The sequence below is a fragment of the Electrophorus electricus genome, chromosome 1 (genome assembly GCF_041902795.1).
Source record: "Electrophorus electricus isolate QZ-2024a chromosome 1, ASM4190279v1, whole genome shotgun sequence".
Classification (NCBI taxonomy): Eukaryota; Metazoa; Chordata; class Actinopteri; order Gymnotiformes; family Gymnotidae; genus Electrophorus; species Electrophorus electricus.
The window spans coordinates 25,632,259-25,650,700 of NC_137497.1; the positions used below are offsets into that span (position 1 = coordinate 25,632,259).

Below are 18,442 nucleotides of genomic sequence, written 5' to 3' on the forward strand. Positions count from 1 at the left end.
GAGCATTTTTTTTTTGTCCTTCATGAAACTACAAATCGGTAATGGTAACCTTTTTAAAGGAGACGTTGGGTGTGCCACAGTACTGGGCTCCCCTTCTCCAGGACCACCAGACTGGAGATTTTGTATGATTTTTTCAGTCATTTATTGAGAACATTGCAGAATCTTCTGAGCAGTTTAAAATTCATGTGAAAATAGTGTTTTGTGTTTCCAACATCCTTTTTTTTTCAGCCAGGGCTGCAGGGATTACCCAGCGACACATAGACTTATTCACGTGGGGATTTTCATAATCAACATGTTTGTTTAAGAAACAGTGTCCTTTTAGCTAAATGACTCTTCTCAGAGGAGTTTGAATGGCAATTACTGATCCTAAACAATCTCTAGTGTGAGAAGTAATATGACCCATATGGTCGGTCAGTCTCAGAGGAGAAGTTCTGAATGACCCAAATGTTTCCCAAAAGCATCGTAGTGTTCGTCTTTACCATCATACCTCATCTTTACTGACAGAGACAGTTTTCAGTTTGATGCTAAAAATTAACAGTGATCTTTTTGCTTCAGTGCTTTCTGAGATCAAGCTCATATCAACTGCTTATATGTATCTGAATGGCATTAACAGATCCCAGGCCAGGTGATATTATAAAGTGTAGGCTTCAAACCTTGAAAATTGAACACAGTATTTTTAACTGATAGCAATAAAGTGTTCTTGCCATTTTAAGGCTGAAAATTACATAACATAGTAAACATAATAACACAAAACTGAAGGTGTTTTACCATAATAGAGCACAGTCCAGAATGTTCATAAAACAAACAGTCCCCTGACGATTCTTCAATACATCAGAAAGCTGAAATGTTGTCCTGTGGTACCTGAGGTGGAAATAGATTGGGGTGGTGCTTTATGTACATGGATGTATCTGCATAACAGCCCTCAGACGGTCTGGAATTGGCTTTGTTTGATCAGACATCAGCCCCCTGAACAACTCCCCACAGTGAGAATGGACATTAGAAATGTATCTAATGGCCTCACAATCATATCATTTTCTCATTCTGTGAATCTCAAAAGAGGGCTCTGGTGTGTAGCCTCGTTGTGGGAAAATATTCTCCAGTAACAGATTTGGCTTTGGAAACCTGACAATAATTATATTGCATTTTATGTCTGAAAGGAGTGGATTGAGGCCCATTTGCTGAGAAGAAGAATTACATGACTGATTGTAAAGAGGCATTATAGACTGGATGAAAGTCTAAACTAATTTGCCACTAACATTTACTTCACCATATATGGCTTAATATGATTTATTCCAGAACTGTTAGTTCTGGAATAAATCATATATTGCATCCTGGAATATCTGCAGTGATCTATAAAATATTCTGTTAAACTACAGCTTCAACTATATACAGTCACCCAGATATAGGTCTATCTTACAAAAACGTGTGGAGAAAGGTTCTATATACCTCTTTGAAGTTAAACTTTTTTTTTTCATTAAGTCATTGTAATGTACTGAACACTAAGGACACAACATATTACCTGCTGTGTGTGTGTGCCCTGAACACAGCTAATTAAACAACACTGGGCCCTTTGAACATGAAGACAAGTCTCTTAAAACAAAGCCTTAGATTCAGCACATCTTTTTTACATTAAGTGAAATAAATAAAATGGTGATGTGGTAAAATTGTAAAATAGTGTGTGTATTAACTTAACTGCTTTTTGGGAAAACTGGCAGAAAGGAGACACTTTTACCAGTATGATTACAACGTTAGGTGTTCATATGAAGACTTATAGTGTAGATTTGTAGTGTAGATGCTTGTAGTGTAGATTTGTCCAAAATGCAGTTTATCTTCTCAGTTGTAGGTTCAGCCTAGACCAAATAATGTGGAACTCTTGCAATATGGCAAGCAGTTTGTCTAATTTTGCAGATTTTCGCCAATATCCAAGATTCTAAGGAAAATCCATAGACAGTCAGGCTCAGACAGGGAAAATGTCAGTTTCCTGAAGCTTCACTCACCCATGTATCTGTCAGATGTTATAATCACTGTCTCTCACATGGATCAAGCGATACATATATCTTTATTTCCAGGATTTTTTACTGTGGCTCAATCCCCCTTTAAACATTCCACACAGATGCGATTTATGTAGACGTTGGTTAACATACATCATATCAGCCCTTGAATGTAATCTGAGGTATGTGGACTCCCGTGAGGTTACTTAGATATATGTGGTGTCAAGTGAGCAACAACTCTTCAGCATACCATCAGCTGTTACACAGCAGGCTATTTTATTTTATTATATTTAATGATGTGTTTGGGCCAATCTCTATTGTAATAAATCTAAAAGAAAAAAAATCTAACTTTCACAACTGTAATAGCCCACATTTTCTACAAGTTAAAAAACTCTATTTTGGGGGGAAAAACCTTTTATGGGGGGTGGGGAGGGGGGTAATCCTTCGTATTTCGTTGAAATGAATTACAGCAGAAAATGTAGCACACTCATTTCAGTGATACTTTTCTCTACTTGGAAGAGGTCTCTTTATTAGACTGATATTGCATGCGAGGTGTTTAGTACTTTGCATCGGACGCAATACGTGTCCTCCACAGTCGTCTTAGTCATTCACCGGACTGACCCATGTACATGCATCACATCCCAGTGGGCAAAGCTCAGTCCTATTCAGATTTACCTGTCACCTGTGCTGAATGTTTTATTATTAAATGTGAACTCACTCACTCATGTTTAGATTGCTGAAGATGCTCCCCACGAGCATCAAGTGCTGTTTGCACTTGAGTAGCTTTTGTGCACACCATCTGAACGAGGCAAGGAGGCAGAGGAGTGGGTTCATAAAACCCACACCAGCAGGAGCTCCTGTGATTCGTGCATGTCCACAGCCACAGATCACATGCATATATACGAACTAAGAATGTCAAACTATGTTATCACAGGTGTACATATGATGGTAAACCTTTGAGCAGCTGCTGTTTGCTTACAGGCCTATCGGAATTGTTCACCAGGTACGAGGAATAACACTCTGTGAGAGTCGTGCATTGCATAAGTGACACTGTGTCCTTGTTAGCCTTGATAAGAACAACTGAATGAAGTTTTACTAATTTACCAAACATCTCTTACTGTGAATCCTCTACACGAATATATATTTACATATAGCCCGACTGTATGTTAATATAATTCTGTACTCTATTGTAAAAAATACTTTATTTTATACCTCCTCGGATCCTGCATATTCACATATTCCTATCTCTAGATTCCAATCATTGGCCTTTTTGTTTACTATATCCTCTATTTATTTATTTATTTTATTCCCCTGTAGTTTAATTTCTAATTTGCTCTTGAATATTTGTAAACAATTTGTGTACTTGCCTGCTCTTGTTAGTACACTACATGTGATGCATGTGTGCAATCACCAAGGGAAATTCCATGTTTGCGTAACATACTTTGCAAAACAAAGTTAATCTCATACTGAGCTTGTCCCTATGTGAATGCTCCATAATGGCTGCATGTAACAAAGGCAGGGGTCACCAGGCTTCGAACCTGTCTACTACGTGACAAAAGCGTGCAATGTCCACCAAACCAGAGGCAGCGTATAGACCTTGCAGCCAGAGCACTGAGGGTTAATACTCTGCAGAGATAATCCAGGGACTGGTAATAAAAGTGTAGTTGTAACCAGCTAGTTCGTCCTCTTTGCATCTCTTCTAATGTCCACCACTGACTGACACACACACACACACACACACACACACACACACACACACACACTCTCTCTCTCTCTCTCTCTCTCTCTCTCTCTCTCTTCCTTAAGATTACTGGTTGTTCCATCACGTTATTTCCTACTAATGCTTTTTTTTTTTTTTACTTTGTCCAAGTGTTTTTTGACGTTGCTTCCTTCGCTATTAGAGTTAAACCACATCTGAAAAAGATTTAGTGCTAGTATGCTTAGGCGCTTACTAGAACCGCGTGGCCCGAAGGGAAGCTTAGTTATCCAATATCCTCTTTTCACTCTCTAGTATTGTTCGTTCCACGTTATTCGCAGATTAACCGTATCGACAAGACCCGGCATCCTAGTTCAAACTCAAGTGTTGCTTTAGCTCATGACCCGTTGAAAGCTGCCCAACGGAAAGTTGGCTTTAACTGCGCCTTGTTTGTCGGTCCGTGCTGCCCGAAGCTTGTCATTAAAGTGAGGCGTATTGTTAAACGCTGGAGTGTTAGGTTGCACGTCTCTTTCAATTAGGACATTCGGGGGAAACAGCTGAAGACGAACGCAGATGTTTTACCAATAGGTTAAACCCTTAAAAAAATCAAACAATCATCTGCGTTTGGCGATGCATACAGTCGAACAATATGCAATTAACTCCGACGCGGATTTGCTTTCACTCGTGCAATCGTTTCCAGAACTGCTGTTGCTTTTTACACAGTTGGAATACGCTATAAATCACGGACAACGTGGCAGGCAAATTTTGTTGTGGAGTCGTTCTCATTGTTGACCTGCGATGGTTGCCACATTCTAAACAGGGATCAAAAGTTTAAGACTGCATTTCAAGAGGAAACAAAAAAGAAAAAAAAAGCCCTGGGGCGTTTTGTGCTCCGACCTTTATGGCCGTATTGATTCATTTTTCTAAGATACCAGGGACTGTTGAGATAATTAACCTTTTATTCATTTGTGTGTGTATTCGCTCGTTGTTTCATTCTTTCATTTGTTTGTTTAACTAAAACATTAAGAAAGGTTCAGAAGGTATCTTCAGTGTCCCATTGTTCAGTTCATTGTTCGTTGTGTAGACTGGTAAAAACGTGCATAACGTGTCAAGAGTTTGTGTCACGGTTTTATTCTATATTTGTGTTAGAATTTTATGTACAAAATGATTGGCAAAATGTTTACAAAGGAAACACAAGGGACCGATCTAATAGTGCTACAGTTAAGGGAAAAAAAAAAGAAGGTATTTTCATGTGCACATTGTAATGCAGAGTATGCATTTTTTTTTCAAGACGCAAATGTTCTCCCAGAGCGAGGAACATTTGTGGGCAACTGGGACCATAAACCATAGATTAGTGAAATTCGGCATTTTGGGGAGTTTGCCTTTCAAAAAGAAGGAAAAAAAGAAGAAACAACTTTGGTCAAAGATAATCGTGGTTTAACATGTATACTGCACGGAATAATAGCAATACTGACAAGAGAAAAGCTGTTGTTGACAATAGGTTTCTTTCTCTTCGTTAGTTTAGTATGTTAAATCAACGAGGAATGACTATACTGACTATAGTCGAGTATAATCGAGTATTGTAGTCGAGTATCTCTCTGCGCTGCTTCAACACAACTCAAACGCAACAGAATGCTGAATGCAAAATGAGTTGGAATATCTGACCAGTTACTCAATAACGTTTACTGTGTTGTCTGTTGCGAGTTCTCACAGTGTGCGATAATGATAATATGGAAAAACTAAAGCAATAATAATAATAAAAAAAAAACTTCTGCCAAAGAATGACAAAATTAAGCTCTTTGACCTATGCGAAGGGAACATTCAAGGCTTAAGAAAAAAAAATTCACAGTGTAAAATACCTTTTGGAATACTCCATTAAGCATAGTAGCCAGCATAGAAGTGTGTTCTCACTATCCTTTTATAAAAAGATAGGAAATAATAGAACTTCAAGAAGGATTCTGATAATTTTACAAAACAGTCTGGACAGATATGGATATATACATTTGTAATTAGTTGTTTCTGCTGGACAGTGTATGTCATACATTATCCTCTAACAGGCCCCTTTAAAAAGAGGGTTTGATTTGAAAAGTACACATAGAAATATAATATATACTGTATATAAACAAAGGGATGGGGAGCAATATTTCTGGTTGCTTGGATGTGCAAGTTTGATTAAAAGCAGGACGGTTTGTGGTCGGGGGGGGGGGTGCGGATGGATCATTTGAAGAGGCTCTCGAAGGTGGGGCATTTGTGGCTTTCTAGTTTCTTGATGGTCTTTTTGAACTCCTTGCTGGACTTATCCCACTTGTGGATGCCTGTGATGAGGTGCTGCTTGTCCACACGGCGGCCCATGATGAGGTAGGTGTTGCTCAGGTTGTCGAGCTGCGAGCAGGGGCAGTCGGCACCGTTCTTCAGGTACAGGGTGAGCTTCTTCAGGTCCCTCTTCCTCAGGCTGCCAAACTTCAGTGCCTTGCGCCGCTTCTGGAGGATCACCTTGCGGTCAGAGTTCTCCCGCTTCACCTCCTTGATCTTGGTCTTGATGGCTGGGGGTAGAGAAAAAGCTGATGGGGTCAGGTTTGTGAAATTCTATATGGGTGAGAGAGAGAGAGGGAGAGAAAGAAACTGAGTTAGATGGGAAGAGATACAGAGGGGTGTAAGAGAGGTGAGAGAGCCTCAACCTCGAAACTGACCATCGCAGGCAGACCTGGCTAACCAGAGAGGACAGGCTGTGCTCCCATTGCCACCTGGGAGTGGTGGAGATGTAGCTGCACTTAACTAATCTATAAGAATATTTGTAGCATCTACCCTAAGTAATAATGTAACTGCAGTAATGAATAAAAACCCTCCTATATCTTGGGAGAGCAGAATTGGCTGATTATGCAAGGAACAAGATTCATAGCATCTTGTCACAGCCTAAGGGACAACCAATATTTCTTTTTGTCCCTTCAGTATAGTAGATTTATGACTTAATAATTTATTTTGTAAATGAATTACTCTCTTTTGTTCTTTTTCTAAGTATTTCTCCTTTCTTGTTTACATATTTTTGCTTTGACTTTAATGTAACATTCATTCCAATAAAGCATTGTTGAATTGAGAGACTGAATGAGAGTTGGACAGAGAGACTGAGGGGAGAAAAAAAACAGACTGAGGGAGAAAGGGAGACAGAGGGAGAGAAACTGAGGGAGACAGGAAACTTCAAACTTTGTTTAAGTGACACTCTATGTAAGGATGGTCTGTGTACTCTTTGAGGCTGAGGCGAGTTTGCAGGGTGTCTCATACACGGCTCTGAGCACAACCGCACCAGCAAAGAGATTAGATGAGTAAGTACCCCAAAGAGGGGGAGAAAAGGAGAGAGAGGGACAGAGAGAAGGAGAGAGAGTTAGAAAAAGGGATGGGGGTTAAAAAGGGGCTTGTAATCAATATTGAGGTTTCCTCCTCTCAGAAAGCTCCTGGGGCACTCCTTAATGACCTGGGGGATCTCTGTCACAGGCTCTGTCAAGTTTACAAGCCTTCATCAAGATAAAGCACCAGCCATGTAAATCTATCCGCCCCTACCGCACTCTCTCTTCCCAGAGGGCAAGAATGTCACAAATTGCAGCCTGTTTGCCCCATATCCCTCCAGACGTAACTGAATCTGCAGGCCTGGTTTGATCTGAGACCCCCTTTAAGAGCTCATTTCAATTAGACGAGGAGCAACATTTCTTAGGTAACTGAGCAGAGAAGAGAGCACAGAATAGTAACGGTAAAAACGGAAAGTTTTGTGCAAGTGTTTCGTTGTTAAGTTGGTTGAATGCTGATTAAACTGGGTGAGTTTACAATATTCACTGTGCAAAGATTAACATAGAAAACATGTTAACAAACAATTTAAGGTAGCATGTCCACATGCATCCCATACAGTTATGGTCTACGAAGCCCTGTGAATAAGCAATCAGAATGAACTGAATCAAAAATCTTAAACTTGGTCCTTACTGGTTAATATGAAGACAAAAAACCATTATGGTGTCAGAAAGCAGCATGATGTTCAGGAATAGACAGCACTTCGTAGAAATTCACCTTTTTAAAAACTATTTCCTCCTTCCTGTAATCTCACCCCACCTCTTCATATTTGTCTTAATCTGCCTGATCTTTAACTAAACTGTCTTTAATCTCCTAATCTTCTTGCTTCCTTAGATCAGGGCTTATGGCTCAGCTGCACGGTGGTCCTGCTCTGAGTCATGACCACCTTTAGGTGAATCCATTTCACCCCAAAGTACCAATGAAAAGCATTACTTCCACCATGACCTGGTGCTGATGACCCTCCTGTGAACCGCTAGTGTTGCAACACCATTGGAGCATTTTGGGCCAATTAGTCACCCCTGCTTCCAAACACCCGTGGAAAAACAGCTCCATGTCTAAGTCCAGATTTACTGCTAATTGCTCTTTAATGGCCTGATCAGTCTCCATTGGCTGTCGGTGAGCAGACCACAGTGAAACTCAAACCTTCCTGCATGTCTCATATATCCTCGGTGACTTCGGGCCAGTTAAATTAACAGATCTTTACAGCCAAAGAAAGTTGGGCCTAGAATCGACTGTCACTGCAGGACTCATAAGATGAGAAGAAACCATTGCAGCAACACCAACAGGTAATTTAAACATGTCAGCAAGTCACATAAGCAATATTAACCCTCATTCGGGGATGTCGAGCCCAGCAGGGGACGTGGCCTTAAGAACAAGCTGCGTGATTGGATGGCCGTCCAGGAAATGTGTCAGCTAGCATGCCTTCTCTCGCACCTTCGCCTGGGTAATTAGTCCTGCATTAAGGCTGTGGCATTTCCAGGCATTACCAGTACACATTTAAAGGATTAAGGCCCTGATCTGCAGGCTCGACTCCATTAGCTGATTCTTTCAGTGGTCTTAACATTTAACAGAATAATAAAAAAAAATTAAAGAGAAAAAAGCAGACCAAGCATTAGATGTTTTGTGGAAGACATGTCCACTCTATCAAAATGTATATTGGGGGCTTGGGCTCGCTGACGAACTTCACAGCTTGTATAACTATAGTCCAGACGGCCACGGAGCACTCAGCCCAATAATTTCTGTGTTTTGGTCACACCTCTGCAACTAGTCATACCAAACAGTCCATAACACCACATTGTTTATAACCAGTAGCTTTGGGGCAACAGCAATAGAGTTGGTTTAGTTCTATCTCCTGTTTCCATTGTTTCAGAGTCCCCAAACAGCCTCAGTCAATGGGAGCAGGTGCAGCAAGATTTTCAACACTCAGAGCACTAGCTCTCGAATCATTACTGCTAACAGATTACAGTTACAGAGAACCTTAAAAACTCAATTGACTTCCTACTACTGCACAGTAGTATTCTGGTAGTATCTGAAAACAAATCATTGAACTCACAAAATCAAAATCTTTATATGCAGTATGTCAGTAGTTGTTCGGCTAACTCAAATAAACAAGATCAACTGACCATATTATGTAAATAAACATGCTTTTTCCACATTGTCTAAATCGTTTTCATTCAAATTAGTGGTAAGACAAAACATTTATGGCTCAATTAACATTTATACTTCAGTTAGAGACAGATTGGTGAAAGCTGTTATCTCCATCTAAACACTGAACAGTTCCTCAGTTGAGATTTGATGGAAAAAAATGAGAACCTCAAGTTTGGGATGCTATCTCTCCCCAAATTAGTACATCATCCTGGACAATTTGGGTAAATATTTGCCTGGTCAATGTTTTGAATTCCATGACCAGTGGCCTCTGTCCTCTTGGCCCATCATTAAAGAAGTGACGCCAGAGAGCAGAGCACATCTGTTTGGAGCTGCTGATTGCAGGTCAGCCAGTGCGTCCTCCAAGCAGTACTGCCTATGAGGACAGCCGAGGCAAGAACTTGTCCAGGAACAGTGTGCTTCCCCTCATAGGATCGATGCACACAACTGTTTGCCCTAAATTCGCTGTTACCATGATCTACTTCCCTTCCCAAATTACCTCCATCTGCCTGTCTCAGTCATGGGAATCCTGAACTGACATTTCATTGCTTATTTTAGTGTTTTCTCCACTCCTGAAACACCCGATTGAACTCAGATAATTAAAAAGCCCTTCATGAACTCAAACCCTGAGAGACCAGGACTGAGAAACACTAAGCTCACTACTTTCACTAAATCACTTCTACATAACAAAGAAAATGATTTAGATAATTCAAGCTCTGTACACTTCCAAAGACTTCCAGAACTTGGTTTCCAGCCCACCTGATTCCAATCTCCAGATGGTCCTAAAGACCTCAATTAGATGGACAAGACATGCCGGATTCTAGTTGGAGTGGAACTCTGCCGGAAGGCAGATATGTTGAGGCAGGTCTGGGACTGAGCTTTGCTACAGGGAGAGTAGGAGAGTTTTTCAAGAGTAGGGTCAGGTCACCCTATGCTGCATCCTCAACAGCCTGCGGGTGGCTAGCTTTAACCCCCAAACCTCTGTTCCACAGCTTGGTGTTGTATGCCATCCTGGGCATACTCAGGCCTACTCACAGATGGTTCAGACAGCGTTGTAAACTTATTGGGGTGCGGGTTGTGGGGTGAGGGGTGAAGAGTGAGGGCTAGGGTGGTCAGGCTTGAAGATGGCGCCAGTACGCTGCCTCCCACACATTGAGTATAACCATGGCACCGCAGCGGAGCCATATGCTTTTACCATCCACGACTGAGCGCATGTTATCGGCCACAGGGGGAGCAGCCAGCTGGAGTGTAAGACGAGAAGTGCTCCATCAGAGATTCGGTTAGGGAGAGGAATAATAAAAGCAGAGGAGTGGCCTTTCCCATAAAACTCCAGAGCTGGTGCCGTTTATTTGCAAAGGGTCAGCAAGTGAGTGTCTGCTCTGTGGTGAGATCAAACGCTCATGGGAGGTGCACAGGGCCTTCACTGCCTGCCCTGGTATGCAGAATATCTGCTAGTTATCTCTCGCTTGCATCACTGACGCCAAACATTTACAGCCAAGCCCAGGCCCTTATTGATAGCCTGGCGAAATCTCGCAGGCTTTGGAGGAAAATTCAGCCTCATATCAGACAAAAACAAATTGGGCACATTGGACAAATTAGTTCTAAAAAATTTATAAAAAGCTTCTTAAAAGTAGACATTGAAAAATCTGCTACATTTGCACCCTATATTCAGTGGGTGTGGAGTTAAAACAGTGAGTCAGCACAGAGCATGCAACAGCTGATGTGTGTGCAGCACTTCAGACTCTTTAATGGACATCGTTAACGGAAACCAGGTGACGGGCCGAGAATTGCATCACAGATTGAGGGGGCAGCCCTCCTGACAGTTGCCCACAATGGCCTGCTTTTGGTGCTCTTCCCAGGGGTTTCCAAGAGGCACAACGGGCCTGCTTCACACAAAGCGGTCCACAGAAAAGATGGCAGCTCCCCTGTCGATGGGCTTAGACCATTTGGAAATCCCTGAATGAGGCTTTATGAACTCGCAAGAGGTTGACCCGCAAAGGCCGTCTGTTGTCCTCTCGGGAGGACAGCACGAAGGGAATGGTGCGTCTCCCTCCTTTTGTTGAGGTAACCCCCTGCTTGGCTCAGGCTCTTACAGCTGCTGTTACGGGCTCGTTTAACAGCCATTAGCAGCAACCTGTCTTTCAGACAGCCTGGCAACACTGAAGGAGAAGAGAAAGTTAAAAAATAACTAAATACAATTTTTTTAAAATAAAATAAAAGCTATTGTGTCAAGGACAAAAACCTCATCTGTCTTAATTACAGATGAAATGGGCTGTTACTGTGCCACCAATTGCATGGTAGACTGCAACCAGGTGGGCTCAGAACACCATGTGTCGCAAAAGCAAGTCATTGAGTCCTTTTTTTGAGCCATGAGTCGGAACTCATTTTTCCTTTTTTCGGCTTTCCCAAGAAACCAAGTGGGCTGAAATGAACCTTAATGTAGATGGCCTGGATGCTGAAACTCTGGCACTTGCTATTCTGAAAAATCCTTTGACAGCAACAACTGGTAGATGGTGTGTAAGAAAGAAGGCAACAAAGCAAGAGTGAAACACGAGTGAAACAAGAGTGAAAGGTTCAAAACAATTCAGTGGGGTGGGGGAGGGTAAAAGAAGGTGAAAAGCACAAAGCTGAATTAGATTTTTTGGGGGCTGTTCTTCTAAGAGCTTGCACAAGATCTGACACACTCTAAAATTCTGGACATTCTTTGGACTCACATGTGAGTTTAAGCTTCGAAGGAATGAAGCATCACAGATTTGGAGAGATTTAAAAATATGTGGATGATGGAGAGTGGGAAAAAAAGTAGGAAAAAACCCCCAACCACCTATACTTAGACTCATTCAGATCGTGTGTTGGGACTGCCTGCAGAACTATGCAGACCGGAAGAAAATGTGCTCGACAGCTCCGAGATGTTTCTGAATAACCTGCAGCCAGAAGGCACCCAAATGACCCCTGCGGAGAGGTCAGCTCTGGCACTGTTGTCTCGTCTATTGGACCAGACAGGAAAACAAACATCCCAATTTATGGCTCAGAGCTACAGCCAAGTCAAGAGGTTTTAAGGCTTGCGTGAATTACCTCAATTCATTAGTTACAGAGCGGTGACCTTTAAAAGGGTCATCCAAGACATGACATGGATTTACGAGGGTTAAAAAAGAACTTGCAGCTGTTATTCTAAGCACTGAACAGAGTTGTCTTTCCATGTTGTAAAATGTGCGTTGTGACAGCTAGGTAAGGGGCAGTATTATATAATCTGTCACTTCAAACATTCAGATGCAATGACTGTAAAAGTCCCTGAAGTGGAGACTACTTGTACTTATTAAGTGCATACATGTGTCCGTTTGGGACAGAAAGGTTTTTGTTTGCCTCAATATTAAATATATACATTTTTATTATATTTTTGTACCTTGAAATAGGTACACTTGTATTATCTGCAAGTCTAAATAACCTTTTAAAACAGGCCAAATGTTTCTTTTGCCTTTATGCTAAGGTTGACATTACCTACCCTATGTCCTGGGCATATATAACATATGTGTTACAATGCTGTTCAAGTCAACCAGTTTGCCATCAGTAGGAGACTTCAGTCTAACACACTCTCCCTCATTTCAGCTCTTCAGGAGACATACCCCTTTAGCACTTTTATGTCCTGCCAAATGTCTAAATAAACCTCAGCTGTTTAAGAAGGATAAGAAAGAAACTAAGAAGGCCTGTGTTATCTAGGAGATATAGGAAGGAAACTTTCAATTCGGCAACTTTATTAGCTGTGTGAACACACAGCTGTTGATTGAGCCTTGTGTCCAGTGCTAAGTCAGAAATCAGGGCGGGGGAAGGGGAGGGGCATGAGCGGGTATTTGGGGTGAGGGGGGGTTCAAGATCTCTGCTCATGCCCCTGTGTGTCAGTAGGACTGCTGGGTTCTTTGGCTTGAAAGTGACATCTCAGTTTTCACCACAGTGTGTGCATCTGTGTGTGTGTTTTATACAGAGAAAGGCGTGTTTTCATGTCCTTACCAAACTCGCTGGCACACATATGCTCCAAAATAACATCAGTCTTCATTTCGTCTTCACAGGGAGGACAGACTGGAAGGTAACCTAAGACACAAAGCAAGGCACCATGTCAGGGACAATATGCCACAGAGAAACAGCCAATCAGTATTGCTGCCCTCAGTAATGGAGACCAAATGTCTTTCCCTTTGTTTCCTTAGGAATTAAGGCCCTAATTCACTTCCTTGTGTGTGTTTGGAAAGTTTGCGTATGACCGTAAACAGCGGGGACCCAATCACACGGTGGTCCGAGTCTCATGAGAGAGTGGAGAAAAGCTACAGAAATTCCGAGCCTCATTTTCCCATAATCCACCTGTCAGGCCAAGTCACATCGACGTGTGGGAGTTTAGCCACAGATTTATCCAGCAAAAGCTAAGGTTTCACTTTTCAGATGAAAGCACTTAAAAGCGATCACAGCGATCATTGTCTGAGTGGACACTGTGGAGTTTAACCCTGTGGACTAAGCAGGAAAAAAAAAAAGATATATGAGATATATGAGAGCATTACTGCACAACTTCCAGAATGACAGCAAAATAATACTTCTCCATGTCCCCATGTGTCTCTCTCTCTCTCTTTCTCTGTCATGGTAATTTGCAGTAAACAAACCCCAAACTACACCATTTACATATGTAAGTCAACAACTGTTATTCGGTCTACAGTTGAAGGAGCAAAGGATCAGGATAAGATCCCAAAGGCCTTGAGTTGTAATTATTAAGACCATTATATCAAGGAGGCCCCCCATAGTCATGGCAACTGGGACCTTAAACTCAAAGTGTAAAATCTCTAAGTGAAGGCTGTTACTTGAGATTAAAAGTTCCTTTAGAGATTAAATGAGATTCTGTATTTATATGTATTTTTATATATATATATATATATATATATATATATATATATATATATATATATATATATATATATATATATATATATATATATATATGGAAAGTTCTTGTGACATATATATGTATATGTACATATATGTGCCATAGGGATTATATATATATATATATATATATATATATATATATATATATATATATATATATATATATATATATATATATAAATCCACATACATTTAATGGCACAAGAGCTTTTATCTTAATAGCAATAGTTAATGATAAAGAATCTCATTTAGTCTTTTAATCTCATGTAACAGCCTTCACTTAGAGATTTTACACTCTCAAAAGAGCTTTTTGTAATAAAAAGTCACTTTTATGCTCTCTTTTTTTGTTTCTTTGGCCAATCTTGTCTTTGTGTCCTTCCTCTGTGGCCAGATGTCTTATCAATTTGCAGCTATTTGTTGAGACCTCATGAAAGTTGCACTGAGGTGAAAAGAGCTCTTGAAACAGGCATTTTTGCCTTTCTGCATGATCACCCTCTTCCCAACCTGTTGCTCAATCTCAGAGCAAAGTGTTTCGAAAAAGATTTCTTGTGAGACCCTTGCATGACCTGCTGGATTTGTGATAAGTGTGGTGAACACGTGAACCTGGACTCTCTTGAAATTGTCAGAATTTGCCTTTAAAATTCTAAAAAAAATATTAGCAGTGTCCTGCTTTGCCATACATGCAGTCTTGATTGTATTATTAGCTGTCCCTTTTGCTAGACAGTTATTACATAGACTTCACATACATTTTAAAAATGTATTATCTCCTTCCAAGAGCAGAAGAAAAAAAGCTTTTATTTCCTTATTTCTGGTTCCCAGAATGTTATGAACTGTTTCTGCCAACTGCAGAAAATGTTCCCATCATTCTGGAAGCTGCGATGCATTCTATTCGAAAGAGTTCCATTCAGAATCAGAAAGGTTTATTTATCTGCTATGAGCAGGGTCTGCGAGGTTCTGTATGGTCCCAGGTTCAAGTGGATGGCGCACCAGTATGAAACAGTGTTAGGCCTGTTCAGCCAGGGTCTTGGGTTTATTTACACAGCGCTGACACCATGTGATAACAGGCGAATGACGGTAGCTCGCTGCAGCGCCATGTGGGCTAAGATCCCCCTGGGTGGAGGTGTCCTACTCCACCCAAATGTGCCTCTCCACCAGGGTGGTGGTGTCCGACTCCACATTACCTCTCCCTTTACCAACAAATGTGGGTTTTTTTTTTTAATACGGCTAGCGTGCATGTAGTAGAATGAAGTCCGTCCCCTTTTTCTTTACCCATGTGTAACGGCCGCTTACTCCATGTTAGTGAAATGCACTGAATGTCTGGGAACTCCAATGTAATTTATGAGATGTTAAACAGCCAAATGTACTTTGTATGGCATGGGATGTCTTCACCGCCAGAAGGCCTGAATCTGTGCTGCCTGCCACACTAATACAAAGCACACCCCAAGTTTTTATGTTTTTATGTTTTGAGAACCTGGATCAGCATGGAATATAAGTCCATCAGAATCACTTAGGTGTTCTAGAAAAATCATAGACTTTTCTATTTTCTCAAGATAAACTGAGAAAAAGAATGGGGAAAGAGACAGGAGTCTTACAGCGCAAATTCAAGATTGCCGGTGACTGACTGCTCAGTTCTCCCCCTGCTGTTTCAAGAGTCTCCCCCATTAGCCTATGAAAAACAGTGATAATAGTGGCATCCCAGTGACCTACTGAGGTCTTCTCCCAGTCTAAAGTAGTTTCCCCCAAAACCCGGCCGTGTGTCCGGAAGACCTGGCTACTTCCAGACATGCCACACTTTTCTCAGAAACAAGGAAGGCAAAACACATTTATCAAAGTAAAGAAATACAGGAAAATGAACTGACATGTACCTGAATGTTTTTAGACAACTACCCAGCATTCTCCTGGACCTGAACTAACACCCCACAACCAATTGCTACCAGCTGTTAAACAAATGTTGAAATATTAATCTTTCGTATTTTAGTGAACACCTTCACCCACTTGGCTTGTGAATCTAAAACTTAACTGTACAAAGGTGAACCTTACAGACCTTTTATTAATTTATTTTTTAAGCTAAGACCTTGCCAGTATGTGTTGATGCACATGTCTTAGTGTAAATAACACCCCCCTCATGTACCAAAAGGTTGGTTAACTCTAGCTGAAGGCATGCAAACAGATGCTGGGCCCTGAAATAACAAAGAGCTGCCTTTTAAGAAAAAGTTAAAGTGTCGTTTCTCACACCCAGCAAAAGGTGTGTGAGGCTGCAGTATACGTAAAGTGACTCTAAATGTATACACTGCAACAATTAATGACCATTTAAGGTCAAGAAGTAGTGGTACCAATAAGAGTTATAATGGTCAAAAAGACATGCCAGCTTAAGCTATGTGACTTGTAACAGTAAACTGGGACTACGGTACGGGGTTTTTTCAAGGTGGGTACTGACTCTATAAAGTGCCTTTGTGTGCTCTGGTTAAGCAGCAAATGGAAAATTGTTGAGAATTTGCAATTTTTCTCAGGAGCATCTATTTAAATTCACTTGTACTTAAGTGGATCATTTGAGAGTTGCAATGTGAACATGTGAGATGGCAAATTGTTTAGAATTTGCAATTTTTCTCAGGAGCATCTATTTAAATTCACTTGTACTTAAGTGGATCATTTGAGAGTTGCAATGTGAACATGTGAGATGGCAAATTATTTAGAATTTGCAATTTTTCTCAGGAGCATCTATTTAAATTCACTTGTACTTAAGTGGATCATTTGAGAGTTGCAATGTGAACATGTGAGATGGCAAGAAGGTGTGTGTGTGTGTGTGTGTGTGTGTGTGTGTGTGTGTGTGTGTGTGTGTGTGTTTTCAGGCAACTTACCCTTGGGCTGTCGGGCCTCTGTAGTGTTGGGTGTGCTGATGCACACTTCGTCCTGTGGGAACTGGTCACAGTGCAACATTCTGGGCCACGGGAAGCCGAACGACTCCATGATAGGCGTGCAGCCGTCACGCACCGCCTCGCACAGCCAGCGGCATGGGTAGACGGGCCGCTCCAGGCACACGGGTGCGAACAGCGAGCACAGGAAGACCTGCGTGTCCGCGTGACAGTTCTTGTGCAGCAGAGGCACCCAGCTGCCTGCCTGCTGCCTCACCTCTGCCATGGTCTCGTGCTCCAGCAGGTTGGGAAGAAGCATGCTACCGTAGCCCACGTCGTGGCACAGCCGTAGGTCGTCCGGGATGGGCATGCACTGTGGCGGCCGGTCATAAGTGCGCCCGCCCGTGAACGTCTCTGTCTTCCAGTTTAGGTACTCGTACTCCGAAGACTGGCTCAAGGACAGCAGAGCCATGAGTAGTGTGATGGTGGCAGATGCCAGCAGCTTCATTGTGGATGGTAGGGTTACCAATAAGGGTCCCTAGCAAAAGTGTGACCTCCAGGAGAGTAGTGCCTGAAGAAAAATGAAGAGTCCTCTTTTTGTAGAAAATTAGTGGGTGAAGGGGAAAGAAAAAAAAAAAAACTCCAAATAGCTCAGTTTTTTAAGTAAATTAATTCAGTGTTTCCAATGTGCTGAAACTCCACCTCTGAAAGGTTTCAGCGTTCAGCTGAGCCTTCTTGTTGCTGACTCAATAGCACGACTGCCAGAGCTGCCTAGCCCGAAATGCGCATCGGCGAGAGACAACAGGAGACTGAGAGCGCCTCGGCAACCAATAGGAACGTTTCCGCACCTTTTGGTTCTCATGTGTCAATCAAACCGCTCAGTGACCCAATGAATAAAGGAACCAAAAAAATATCCCCGCCTTCAATTCCCCGCAGCTCCTCTCCCACTCTCACCCCCGCCTCTGACACACACACACACACACGTTCTCTGTTAATGTGAGGTTTGAATAACGTTTCCATTCACCACAGCTCCGATCTATTCAGTCTGATTATATACCGATTATGGTCTCTGCTGGGTTCGATTACTTCGTAACATTTATCGGTTATTGGAATTTTTCCATATCCATGCAAATGAAATGACTACGTTGAAAGAGCCAAAACAATGCTGAACAATGTTTATTAAATAAATAATCAATTTAGGCCTAATAACCAAAACATTCCACGCTTCTTCCAGCCACATTTCGTAATCTTTCTTTAATCCTTTTTAAACGGACACAGGAAACTTCCTGCTGGAAGAAAATTAGGAGGATATAGAGGAATTAAAGCAAAAAAGATGCTTTAATGCCGTAGTGCCACACTTGGGGAAAAAAACAAACAAAAAAACAGGTTTGCCCCCTACATAATTTGGATGGTGCACGCGATGCTCCTAGGAGACATCAATTAATAAACAAAATGTACCCAAATCATTTAACGTGTCCAAATGTAAGGCTAGTTTCTTTTAT

The 18,442-nt window shown here is 41.6% G+C and overlaps 1 protein-coding gene across 1 annotated transcript; it reads right to left on the reverse strand.

Annotated features, from left to right (window-relative positions):
- Positions 1-4,802: 4,802 nt before the first annotated feature.
- sfrp1a (secreted frizzled-related protein 1a) lies at positions 4,803-17,738 on the reverse strand. The gene is made up of 3 exons (XM_027009256.3): positions 16,947-17,738; positions 13,171-13,251; positions 4,803-6,230 (listed from the first exon to the last, which is right to left on the reverse strand). Exons 1-3 carry the CDS (start codon positions 17,446-17,448, stop codon positions 5,905-5,907), a joined length of 909 nt encoding a protein of 302 aa, XP_026865057.1. The 5' UTR covers positions 17,449-17,738; the 3' UTR covers positions 4,803-5,904.
- Between the last annotated feature and the right edge of the window lie 704 nt (positions 17,739-18,442).